Below are 12,482 nucleotides of genomic sequence, written 5' to 3'. Positions count from 1 at the left end.
AATTGAAACTAAGGGGGGCCCACAATGTTATGTCTACTTGTGCGCTAATTGTTGGAAGTAAAGGCTACAGTTAACTGCGTAAAAGCACAAGTTGGTAACTCTTAATCGCAAATATCCACTTAGAAATATTCATAATTTATTGTGTGATGTAATCAATCTTCACCCACTGAATTGTGTTTGGACGAATAGCTAAGGAATGTATTAAAATGAGTATCGTAGTGTGTGCAAGTTAGTTTGACTTTGTAATTTAGTTTCGTAATATTTTACTACCCCCACTTATCTTTCTTTCCAATCATATCATACTACGATGAGCTACTAAGAAGCCAGAACTGGTTATGATACCGTTTGTTAAAGCAGAAAAATACAATAAAATAATTTTGATAACAGGCCGTTTACTGTGCTCCCCTGTACGCGTTATTTGTTATGTCTTACGAATATTTCTAGAGGGGATTTTTGTCTTCCGATTTCATGCATAGGTGGAGGGATTAGGGAGTTACACATTACTGAGCAAAAGTAATATGGCAAGTGCAACGGAAAGTAAGTGCGTGCGTCACTTGTGAAATTATCCGCTTCCGTTTCCAGTGCACTGATCAGTTGAGCAGTGAAAATATGCTGGTGTGTACATTACGAAAATGCATATTTTTTTCCGAGACTCCCATATTTCCATGAGTTATACTAAATTAATTACGAGAAATGTATAGTTCTTGTTGACACATGACGAATTATCACATCAAATAATTTATGTTCACACAAAAACATTTCATCGTCCAATTTTTAGGAATTAAATCGACTGTAGTGGTGTAATGGAATTATTCTACAATTTATGAAATCGATCAAATTTTTATGAGGACTATTAGAGTTGGGTTCAATAGGATTCTCGCCAATGAAAATAAAATTGGCCTGAAAGCTTGCGAAATTGGGTTCTTCAGGAACTCAACGGAAATCTTAGAAACGTTTTATGTCAGGTTCCCATAAGTGAAGCATTAAAGGTGGGTAATGTACCCCACGCCCTGTTGTACTGCGTAGTTAGCAAAAGGATAATTTCATTTGTTTATAAATTGGAAACGAGGTGTTTTGAAACAACGTCGTTATCGATTTTCTGAAACAATTCGATCTCTGAACCCACAACATCCACTCGTTACTGAATGTTGGTGGGAGAGCCTGGAACTGAGTGAAAGCTGATGCAGCCTTTCGCTTTTACTGAAAAAAGAAAAAAATAATGGACTGTGCTATGTTTATGGAAATGTAGCACCTGTAGCACTCGCTCAGAGGGTTTTCTACTTAACATTTCAGAGTTGGGTACTGCTCCCTAGCGCACTACAAATGTTAACAAATTCTTCAGTGTCGACATTCCTATTCCCTGAATCGGACGCAGTATGTCCATTCTCTGAAAGTTGGTTATCCACAACTTATTACCATCCTTCGTAAAAGAAGTTACTGGAAAACAGCAACTGAGCCAATAGTGACTTAAATAATAAAGTTACTGCTGAGTTACGTTTTCTCATTCGTAGTTTAATGCGTTTCGAGAATTTATTTCCATTTCAGAGTGTTGCAGGAGTTATATGCGGGAGGTATGCTAGGGAGACTATTCTGAAAATAGAATATGGTGGAGGAAAAACGATTCCTGCCTACCCAACGTGCAAGCTCAGGAAGAGAGAAAAATTTCACTGTATGACAAATAAAGGACTACTAATAAAATGATTGCAGTGTCTGTAGCAAAATTTACATGCGGATGACTGGCAGAACCTTTGAAACAAATTAATTAAGGTGTTAAATATTTGACGTTAAGCATGTAAGAGAGACAAAGTGTAGAAAAGTTATGAAAGTATGTTTAAAGTTTGTTGCAAGTCGCTACTCCGTCTGAAGCAAAAGCTAATTCTTCACGTATCGCAATGTTTATGACATTATGTCTCCTTAACTATAATTTTGCAGCCACCAATAGCGGTGTATATGCATAGTGTCTGAAAAATGTGTTGCGAGTAGAGTTAATAGTAGAGGAAGCCTCAATTAAAACGTCTTGTCTGATGCTGAAGTTTTACTACATGATCAGCGAAACTTTGGTAAGCGATTAACTTTTTTTTCCGTCCATCATCTGGTTGGAGGTGTCAGCGAGAAAAAGTTTCGAGAAAGTTTGCTCTTACCTGTAATGTTCGTTGGAAGTCATTAAGTTTTCTCATTTTTAAATACTGATTGAATAACCTGTGTAATCTGCGCACTACGACTTACGCTGCCTTAGTACTGTTTCTAGCTGTATACTAGTCTTCCTACGAGAACAGTGGGGAAACGCCACTGTCTTTTTAGGTTTTGTTCTACCGCTAATGGTATTGTTGATTTTCTTTTTTTTATAATGTATGGAGCGGCGGCATTGCAAAATGAATACCTAGTAAGCAAAAGTGAAAGTGTCTCGAAAAACTTGGAATTTGTTGCTATGACATGTAGAAACATTCACACATTTTTAGGGTGGATATTCATCGTACTACTTTCTGGTGCCATGTGTTTAGCGTTTGTTCATCCTTAGCGAAAAAAATATTAATCAGATATGGGCATTATCCAGTTCGTACTTAAAGTGTGGCAACACGGACTATATGACATACACTGACATATAATATGGAACTGCTACACCAACTTCGACGACTGACTCCTACATTCGTTATGAGAGCAATACAATAAGGACCAAAGAAACATATCAAGAAATATATGAAAACATGCCACAAATTACGATGAACCTTTAACGGTAACATTATATTTAATAAAAAATCGTATTACATGTTCGTAGCCTCCCTACTTTAAATCAAACGTGATGGCTTGGATGCATGTATAATATCGAAGTAATGATTCAGGCTGACGTAAAGAAATCTTCTCTGCAGGCTAAAATTGCTCGAAATGTGTGTACATTCAACGAATTGACTGATAGCACACCACCACACTACCGGAATTGTCTAGTACTTGTCTCATAAGTATATGGCCATGCAGTCACACAATTCTCCCTACGATATTAAGTCCTTATTACACTTTGTCCATCAATTTTCCAGCACGTAAAGCGCCCGGTATGATAACTGTAATTAGACCTTTGTAGCACTTACTATGGAAAGTAACGTGTCCTACTTTAACGCATATTGATTTGTATCCGTACTAGGGAAATGATTTGACATTACTGTCACTGAGGCGGCCTAGCGGTTATAGGCGCTACAGTCTGGAACCGCGCGACCGCTGCGGTCGCAGTTTCGAATCCTGCCTCGGGCATGAATGTGAGTGATGTCCTTAGGTTAGTTAGGTTTAAGTAGTTCTAAATTCTAGGGGACTGATGACCTCAGAAGTTAAGTCCCATAGTGCTCAGAGTCATTTGAATCATTTTTTACTGCCACTAATAAATAATTGTTTAAAACAGGGTAATAAGTGAAATATTAAAGTTTCGTTCTTGGCGTGTTACGAAAACAAACAGTTTCGGTTTGATGTTGTGACATACGCAGTACGATATGCACACTCGATACATATTCCGACTTTATGGTCGGCAGCACGGTTAAAAAAACAGAACGGCCAAATAGATCGATACCTCAAAAACAGCAGAGAAATGCTGGGGCGTTACTGATGCGAATCTGGGCTCACGTGCACCACGTGCGGTGATATTACATTACTGATCGTGCTTAATTAAGTCAGGCAATTTGTCGTTTCTTCAACTTCCTTTTCCCTGTGGTGAGAATGGAGAGATCTGGATCGACCCCCTCCCCCCACATCTCACGTGATATTTGGCAAAATGAGTATTTTTTAATGTAAATGCGTTTATCTGTACTTAACTGCTTTGGATTTATTTTAGAAAAGCATAATTTGCTTAATTATTTTCATTTAAGAGTACACAAGACTAGTATTTAAGACAGAACGTAGTGCAGAATCGCAGTGAGAAAATCGAACAAATACTTGAAAGGAAATACTAAAATTCGTAAAAGAATATTCATTCGAATTCAGTTCACAAGGATCCATGTGTGATCTCTGGGGTGCCTAATGGGTCCAGCATGTCCGTGTGATTTTCAGTATAATCATCTGCTCCTTCAACCTCGCTCTGATTTAGCCACTCTAAACCGTTGTCGCTTGCACACGAAGCTCAATACCTTGACGTGTGGCAATGCGTGAGCATCGCACTTTGCGCGCAGGGGAAGCTGGTGCACTTTGCACTACACGCCACTGCTCTGTTGCTCTTGTGATGGATGAAAAGTAGGTACATGTACTGCGGCATCTTTGTTCTAGATCACCACGTGCACTAGGCAACAGAGGTCATATGGTATGCTAGTGAAGACATACTACGGTATTGCCGGCCGGTTTGGCCGAGCGGTTCTAGATAGTTCAGTCTGGAACTGCGCGACCACTACGGTCGCAGGTTTGAATCCTGCCTCGGGCATGGATGTGTGTGATGTCCTTAGGTTAGTTGGGTTTAAATAGTTCTAAGTTCTAGGTGACTGATGACCTCAGATTTTAAGTCCCATAGTGCTCAGAGCCATTTGAACCATACTACGGTAGAATCGATGGCAGTGGCGAATCAAGAAGGGAGCAAATGACTTTTCGTCATGCTCTTCACGGTCCGGGGCCGTTGGATGCCCATCAGCCTGAGTGATATGATACGGAGATGGCAGGAAACGGTCGTGAAGACTGATATGCGGAGCTATTCGGCGTGGGTTGCAGTAGCCCTGATAGTATTTCCAGTATGCAACATAATAATCACGGTAACTCATTTTGAATGAGTGATAGCGCTGACTGAGCCGTCGAATAATGAATCATTTCCGGCCGTAAACACGGCAGGTCGGGACCTGTCCGCGCGTCGCTGCCACCCGACTTGTACGTCGCAGCGTTCATCGAGTCGCGTGTTCGTGTGGCCGGTGGTGACTAAACAATCGAGGCGCTCCTGAGCTACTTTGTGGCGTTCGCATAACCTAGTGTGTAGGATTTAGTCATTTTTTGTGGAGCAAAGTGTTTTACCTAATTTAATCCAGTTGTATCGCAGTTTTACACTGTTTCTTGCGGAAAAGGTTACGTGAGATTCGGCTCGACCCACCACTCCCTCCTGGATACCTTACGTAGTAATGAGTAATGAACGTCCCCTTAGTACACTGGAGTGTCCTAGTGGACCGTTCAGGGCCGTAGGAGAGAAACAGCTACGTTAGCGAAACAAACATGAAAACAAGTTCTGCAATATTGTACTGTGGGATTCGTAACTGTGCCAGAGGTCGCAGGAAGCGAGGGAGTGTGTCGAGCTCCCGCGAACGTCACGAGACGGGCTGACGACATCACGTGCGGACGCCGCTGTGCGACAGATAACGGCGCCGCCTATATATTGGGCCGGCCCAGTGGCCACGACACAGCGTCCCGACGCTTCTACAGCTCGTGGCACCACACCGACCAGCACCATGGCGTCTGCTAAAGTCATGGTGAATATCTGCTGCCGCCACTGCTGCTACTGCTGCCGCTGTCCGCTGCCAGTTCATTAACGGAATTTATGACGGCTTAAAGTATCTGCTGGCCGGGGATTCGAACCCAGACCCTTAGCAGGCAACTCTCTTACGGACCCAACTATCAAGTGTCGCTCCGTCAGAAAGAGCACTGCGTAAGAACGTCGAAGGGCCGAGTTCGAGCGTCGACCAGCACTCAGTTTTAATCTCTTAAGGAAGTTTCATAACATTGCACTGCTGACTGACAATTTCCGCCCGGGGTACCCGAGCGGTTCTAGGCGCTACAGTTTGGAACCGCGGGACCACTACGGTCGCAGGTTCGAACCCTGCCTCGGGCATGGATGTGTGTAATGTCTTTAGGTTAGTTAGGTTAAAGTAGTTCTAATCTCTAGGGGACTGATGACCTCAGAAGTTAAGTCCCATAGTGATCAGAGCCATTTGAACCATTTTTTGAACTGACAGATTCATTCCTCTTCTTTCTTAAACGTTATTTCTGCCGTGTAGGGTGGTAGCCAATCAGGCTCTGTGTCTCCAATGAGCACGTAATGTGCTTGGTTAGGCTGGAGACTTGCTGTCTTTATGTGGGAGGTATACGGTAATTGTTGCCTCGATCGCCCAACAGGTTGTTTACCGTCGACTTTCAGCGAAATCCCGCGATTTGCTGTTGTCTCCTGTTCTTCTCGAAGTATTTGTCCGTTCCAGTGTAGACGTCGTTCCCTCAGTTTCCCAAAAATAGGTACCAGATGCGAATTTATCATAGGTCATGCGATCCAGAATTATCAGTCCAGGGATCCACCGAATAAATTTGGTTCTCAGTGTAGAACGTCGTTGGTTTACTTCCTTTGTTGTCGCCCAACATTCTGCACCGTATCCCAGGCAACAGGGCGGTCAGCAGAGCGGAATATTTTAGACTTAAGTTGGCCCGAGATCTTATTACCATAGGGCACACCAGTCCGCCGTTTAAGAAATACATTGCTGACACGGTTTATGGTTTCGTTCACAAGTGAGTCACAGGTTGTGATTTTTGAACCAACACACTTGACGATATTTGTCTCTGAGAGATCTGTACTGTCGATGTTGAAGGTATGGTCTGTAAAATATAAACCTTCGCGGCTGGAAATGTCACGCTTTTTAGAAGCAAGCCAAACTGTGAATCAGACCTTCACAGAAGCTACAACTGCTTTCGAGAATTTCCTCAGGAGGTAGAGAACAATCGTTTAGTTTTTCAAAGAAATCCATTCGATCATGGCACAACAGCGCGGAATATGTAAAGTAATTAGAGTGGCGTTTCCAGCAGCGAAAATTTACGATTAATGAATCAGGGATGGGTTACTTGGTACAAAACCACACTTTGTAGCCGGAAAGAAGAATTTCTCGCATTGTTGTTGTAGGTACCTGCAGTAAGGCCTCCTGCAAACCTTCACTATCGTTTAGCCAGGCATTGTCCTAGTTTTACGGTTTTCGTGTGTTTTTATTACTTGAAAACACGTGAACCAGAGAGTTAGAACAAAAGAAAATTTACGCGTTAATCGCCTCTCGTTGTTGCTCAGACACTTTTTCAGGACATAAGCCAGTAGGAATTGTTGAGAAACGTAGAGAAGCGTTCAACGATGTGGATAGAAACGTCTGTCTTACGAATACTTTTAGAACTTTGTGTCGGAAAGCAAGTCTAGGGAAAGCAAGTCTACGATTTCAATAATGAGAATAGTTAAAGAGGGGTTAAGCGTAGTGCTGTAGAGAGAACAGTTGACAAGATTTTATGTGAATAATATACTTGGTTTTAAACGGGTCATTAGGCATGTAGACACTGTAAAGGTCTGCTTGGCTACTGGGTCATGAGATGCTAATAACATCGTTAAGAATTTTCCGGTGTAGTGGTTTGCACGCTCGACGTCCGATTATCCTTTGTTTCCCAAATTGCTGTGGCCTCTTCTGCTTTCTAACCTGAGAAGTTATCAGTGTCTAGGGATTCCATCAACAACAGGTAGCTGAATCGTAAATATTCCTTTCTTTGTTGATCCACAAGCACTGGCGGTAGACAGAACAGCGAACAGTGGGGGAATTATAGGTCTTGTATTTTTCAAAGGCCATACACTCGCGTTCACACTATTTATGGATGGCATGTTCGAATTTTGAGCTCACCTTGTACTGAATGCCACTACTTTAATAATCTTGCACTGTGCTGGGCAGGTCTGTAAGTTGCAATGTAATAATATTTTTCCAGAACCGTCCTCTGATCGACCCTTCGGAGATCCTGCGTCCGGAACCCATCCACGCAGGGAAACCGATCGCCCAGTTCAGGGACTACACCATCGACGACACGGACCCCATCAAGGAGCGAGTCCGCAAGCTCTACTACGACATGCACAAGTACCAGACCGTCGACTTCGTCAAGAGTAAGTCCTCTCTGTGCAACCAGAAATGACGCGAATTATTCCTGACTGCTGGTTGCCGTGCACTAACTCTTACGGATATGTCGTCTATCTTACAGAACAGCATGCAAAGTGGCTGAAGTTCGACAAGTTCCGCGCGCCCATCATGGACACGCTGGAGAGGCTGAGCGGCATGCTGGACCAGAGTGACCCTGACGTCGACGTGCCCAACATCGTGCACGCCTTCCAGACGGCGGAGCGCATTCGCGAGGACCACCCGGACTGCGACTGGCTGCAGCTGACAGGACTGCTACATGACATGGGCAAGGTGAGCTCACACAAACACAACGAACTGGTCTTCGTTGAGAGGAATTATTGTATTCTGGAGGTCATTTCTACAGACTAAATGATACATAAATTTTGTATGAAGTAAACGACACACTTTGTTTTGTCTTGCTTGACAAAAGTTTATTCTCGTAAGACATAAGTTTCCAGTTGATAGCCCATTTTCTAGTACACAGCTAATTCCAAAGATGGTAGCCACTTTTGAATTTGGGAAGGTACTCACGACACGAAATCCATGTCACACGAATGTGAAGCTTTGTTGAAACTAGGCAATAGACTGTTACATTTGGTTAGTACAATATAGAATGTATCACCAAGTAGTCACAGTAGAATGGATTAAAATGAAAGGATCCGTTCCTTGTTACTTAAATAACAATCATAACGGAAAGATTCTTGCAAAAATACTGGTGGGACACTATCACAACTAATTCCAAAGATGGCAGTCACTTGTGAACTTAGAAAGGGACTTACGACCCGAAATCCATGTCAAACGAAGGTAAAGATTTGTTGAAAGAAGGCAAAAGACTGTTACGTTTGGTTAGTACAACAGACAATGTATCACCAAGCACCCACGGTTGAAATAATTAAAATGAAAGGATCCGTTTACTTATTATTTAAAGACCTGTCATAACGCAAATTTTCTTGCAAAAATACTGGTGGGGCACTGTATATTATTATAAAGGCCGTAACCGGTATAAGAGCAAATATTTCCTTTGGTGATTGAGGACGGAATATTGAACAATATTACATTAAGATTTACGTCACTTGTAGACTAATAATTATAATTATTAGAAGTAGTATGTTTTAGGTTGGTTAGAACCTCCAAGGTATATGCGACAATAGGAAGCCTTTAATGCTTACTTTCCACCGAGCGAGGTGGCGCAGTGGTTAGCACACTGAACCCGTATTCGGGAGGACGACGGTTCAATCCCGTCTCCGGCCATCCTGATTTAGGTTTTCCGTGATTTCCCTAAATCGTTTCAGGCAAATGCCGGGATGGTTCCTTGGACAGGGCACGGCCGATTTCCTTCCCCATCCTTCCCTACCCGAGCTTGCGCTCCGTCTCTAATGACCTCGTTGTCGACGGGACGTTAAACACCACTAACCTAACCACTAACCTAATGCTTAATTTTCGCTGGGCAGTAGGTCAGGTGTTGAACTGTGACAAGTGGACGAAAAACGGATAATCTATACGAGCAGGCGTGTCAATTTGGTGGTGCAGTTATTATCGTGCAAGAAACGTCAGGTAGTCAATAATGTGGGAAAACTGCTTGTCGAAGAGTAAAAACAACCAACACACTAACGTGTGAAAATATTAAGGTATCACATATAAAAGTATCTGCAGTTATACCCGTTGCACCCTGTATAAATCACTGTAAAATCTGCGTGACATCTATGCCAACAATTTGCATATTTATCTGAATATTAGAGGAAATAATCTGACGTCAAGGACAGACACAATCCGATTCCACTAGACTTTTGTTCGAGACGAGATGAAACGTAGCGTGTTAAACAATATTTCTTAAAATGTAGGTAACATAAGAAAGAATTTTGTTTACTAATGGATAATTTTTTGCATAATTCACACGTGCGACTCGTTTGCATAAAACATGATTCGTGCCGCTCAGTAAAACTTAATAAGGGTTATTAATGCAATAACAGTGAAGTACTGATTCAGGAGACATGAATGGTGAAGTAAAACTGTTGTTCCAGATAATGGCGTTCTACGACGAGCCTCAGTGGGCCGTTACTGGAGACACTTTCCCTGTTGGCTGCGCTTGGGCCGACTCCATTGTCTACAGAAACACCACTTTCCACGATAACCCGGACACCCACAACCCCAAGTACAAGTAAGAAAACCTTCATGCAGAAATACAGAATTTTATGGTCATTGTGACGTTTCTTTTCCGTCGAGAAACTAGTCACTTGCTCACGCAGTATGAAACGCTTATAGTGCGTAACAAACTTAGAAAACATTGTAATCTTACAGTACGAAGTACGGCATGTACACTCCCAACTGCGGCCTTGACAACGTGCTGATGGCCTGGGGACACGACGAATACGTCTACCGCCTGCTGAAGCACAACGGCTCCAAACTGCCAGAGATGGGCCACAAGATCATCCGCTTCCATTCCTTCTACCCGTGGCATTCGTCTGGAGACTACATGCACCTCTGCAACGAGGAAGACATGGAAACCCTGAAATGGGTCCTAGAGTTCAAGTAAGTGTGAGGAAGAAACATGTTAATCACAGTGTTCACTACGAATTACTTGAAGTATACACCGAAAAAAAAATTAGACACGGTTTCTTGAATGGCATAACGCAACCATATATTAAATTGGAAGTTATCGGCTTACTTGTGTCAAGGCTGCTACTGTCCCTGGCAAATTCAGTTTGTTTTACAATCAAGCGTCTTGCTTTCAGCCTAAATGTCCTTCTTAAGGGTTATCAAATTACTTACTGAGCATGAGTTTAAATGTTCTTTCGAAATGTAGCGTTCTGAGGGTGAGTGCCACTTTGCATCCAAACACCTTGATGATTGTCACAGATTACAACAAAAAATATTTGGTCAGGCGAACATCGGAAACTGAGGAACATATTTATACAACAAAGAAATTCACTTCAGTTGCCATTAATTTCTTATTTATTGCATGACCGCTTTCTAAACCTAAAACTTCAGCTTCAGGTGCCACAAAGTAACATTAACTTGCGTATCGTGCTGTCCAGACGGGCGCTCTGGTTGCTGGTCCTTGAGGCTTTTGTTTCGTATGGTTATGACACCCGCACCCTCACATCCCACAAGCCCTATGACTGACTGGCCCGATTGCCACACGTTTATTTTCCCATAATTACCTGGTTGCACCCGAAGACAAAAGTTGAGGCTTCGAAACCGGTCGCGCAATAAATAAGGTTTTACTGGCACAGAAGCGGATTTTCTTATTATATAAATTATAACACCATACTCCGAACGTGAACACACATTATGTTTTGTGGTTGGGCCTTAAAGTACCGTTCTGCGGAACTCATGTCCAGTGAAATACCACATCGATCAGTACAATATGGCAGCTAATAATCTGAAAGTATTTCGACTATAATGCTCAGTTATTGCCTTCTATCGTTTGAAAATGACCATTTTGGTCTGGTATTCGTCTCTTGTACTGCTGCATTGAATCTTGCAGATAAGCCAGCTACCCTTGTAGAAATAATATATTTATGCTGCAAGCTACTATACATCTTCCTTCAGATATCGCGCATCAAAATATCTGACTGCTACCTTTCATAAAATTATATTTCGGTAGGTGTTAAAGACACAAAACTCCCTTCACACGGTTTATTACCTTCTGTGACAGTAGATTTATAGAATCTAATTAAAATGCTTTACAACAGCATTTTTAAAATTAATCTTTCCCTTTGCAGCAAATACGACCTCTACTCGAAGAGCGACGAGATGCCCGATATTGAGAAGCTGAAGCCATACTACCAGAGCCTCATCGACAAGTACGTGCCTGGCGTCCTCAATTGGTAGACTACAAATAACCAGTCCTGTCATAGGCTCACCATTCCCAGCGAAACAACTAATTTATTTGTTTGTGCTAATTATTAAACGCACTTTCATCACTGCCGAAAAACAGATTGCTCAAAGACAGCGTTCTGTGCATTTCATGCTTTCATAGTGACAGTTTTGCTCAAATAACGTATTTATTATTGTCACCTGTGAGGAATTTGTACAATTAACCTTTAAGTATAAATTTACGTGGACTATTATGCACAATAGGTTTAAGTGTTTTGGGCATATGTTCTAATTATTATACCTCATACAGGACATCATCATGCTGCTAGTAGCTATTAAACGTAATGAATTTCTATTTGTCCAATGCAAGTACGAAATAGTTCTATTGTAACTGAAGACTGTTAATCTAATATAATGTTAAGTGTTATATTTTGATAATTTTTTGTAAAGAAATTAAACGATAATAAAGTTATTGTTCTTTTAAATCTGATTTATTTACCTTTACTTTTTCCTTGTGATTCTTTTGTCATAATTTTAATAATTCTGAAGAAAGGCTTACAATAAACTTACAATTATCGATAGAAAGTAATTGTCTACGGCTAGAGTTTGGGGGGGAAGGGAACAATATGCCTGCTTGATACACTAGAAATAGTTTAAAAGAAAATGTAATGCACAGTTCTAGCTACTGGACCAGTAAGAGTAGAAAGAAGTTTAAATTAATAACAGCTAAAGAATGCTTAAGTATATTTTTGGGTAGGAACAAGGTGTATTAACATCTAGCTCTTAAGCTATGCGGAATAAGGGAAATAACAATTT

At 41.6% G+C, this 12,482-nt stretch overlaps 1 protein-coding gene across 1 annotated transcript; it reads left to right on the top strand.

Moving 5' to 3' along the window:
* Nucleotides 1-5,362: 5,362 nt before the first annotated feature.
* Nucleotides 5,363-12,053, top strand: LOC126195394 (inositol oxygenase-like). The gene is made up of 6 exons (XM_049933986.1): nt 5,363-5,417; nt 7,663-7,834; nt 7,930-8,138; nt 9,869-10,005; nt 10,146-10,376; nt 11,573-12,053. The coding sequence occupies exons 1-6, from the start codon at nt 5,397-5,399 to the stop codon at nt 11,679-11,681; spliced, it is 879 nt and encodes a 292-aa protein (XP_049789943.1). The 5' UTR covers nt 5,363-5,396; the 3' UTR covers nt 11,682-12,053.
* Nucleotides 12,054-12,482: the final 429 nt, after the last annotated feature.

This window comes from Schistocerca nitens, chromosome 7 (assembly GCF_023898315.1).
Source record: "Schistocerca nitens isolate TAMUIC-IGC-003100 chromosome 7, iqSchNite1.1, whole genome shotgun sequence".
Taxonomy (NCBI): Eukaryota; Metazoa; Arthropoda; class Insecta; order Orthoptera; family Acrididae; genus Schistocerca; species Schistocerca nitens.
Note: the sequence above shows the minus strand (reverse complement) of the source record. Positions and strands in the feature narration are given on the sequence as shown.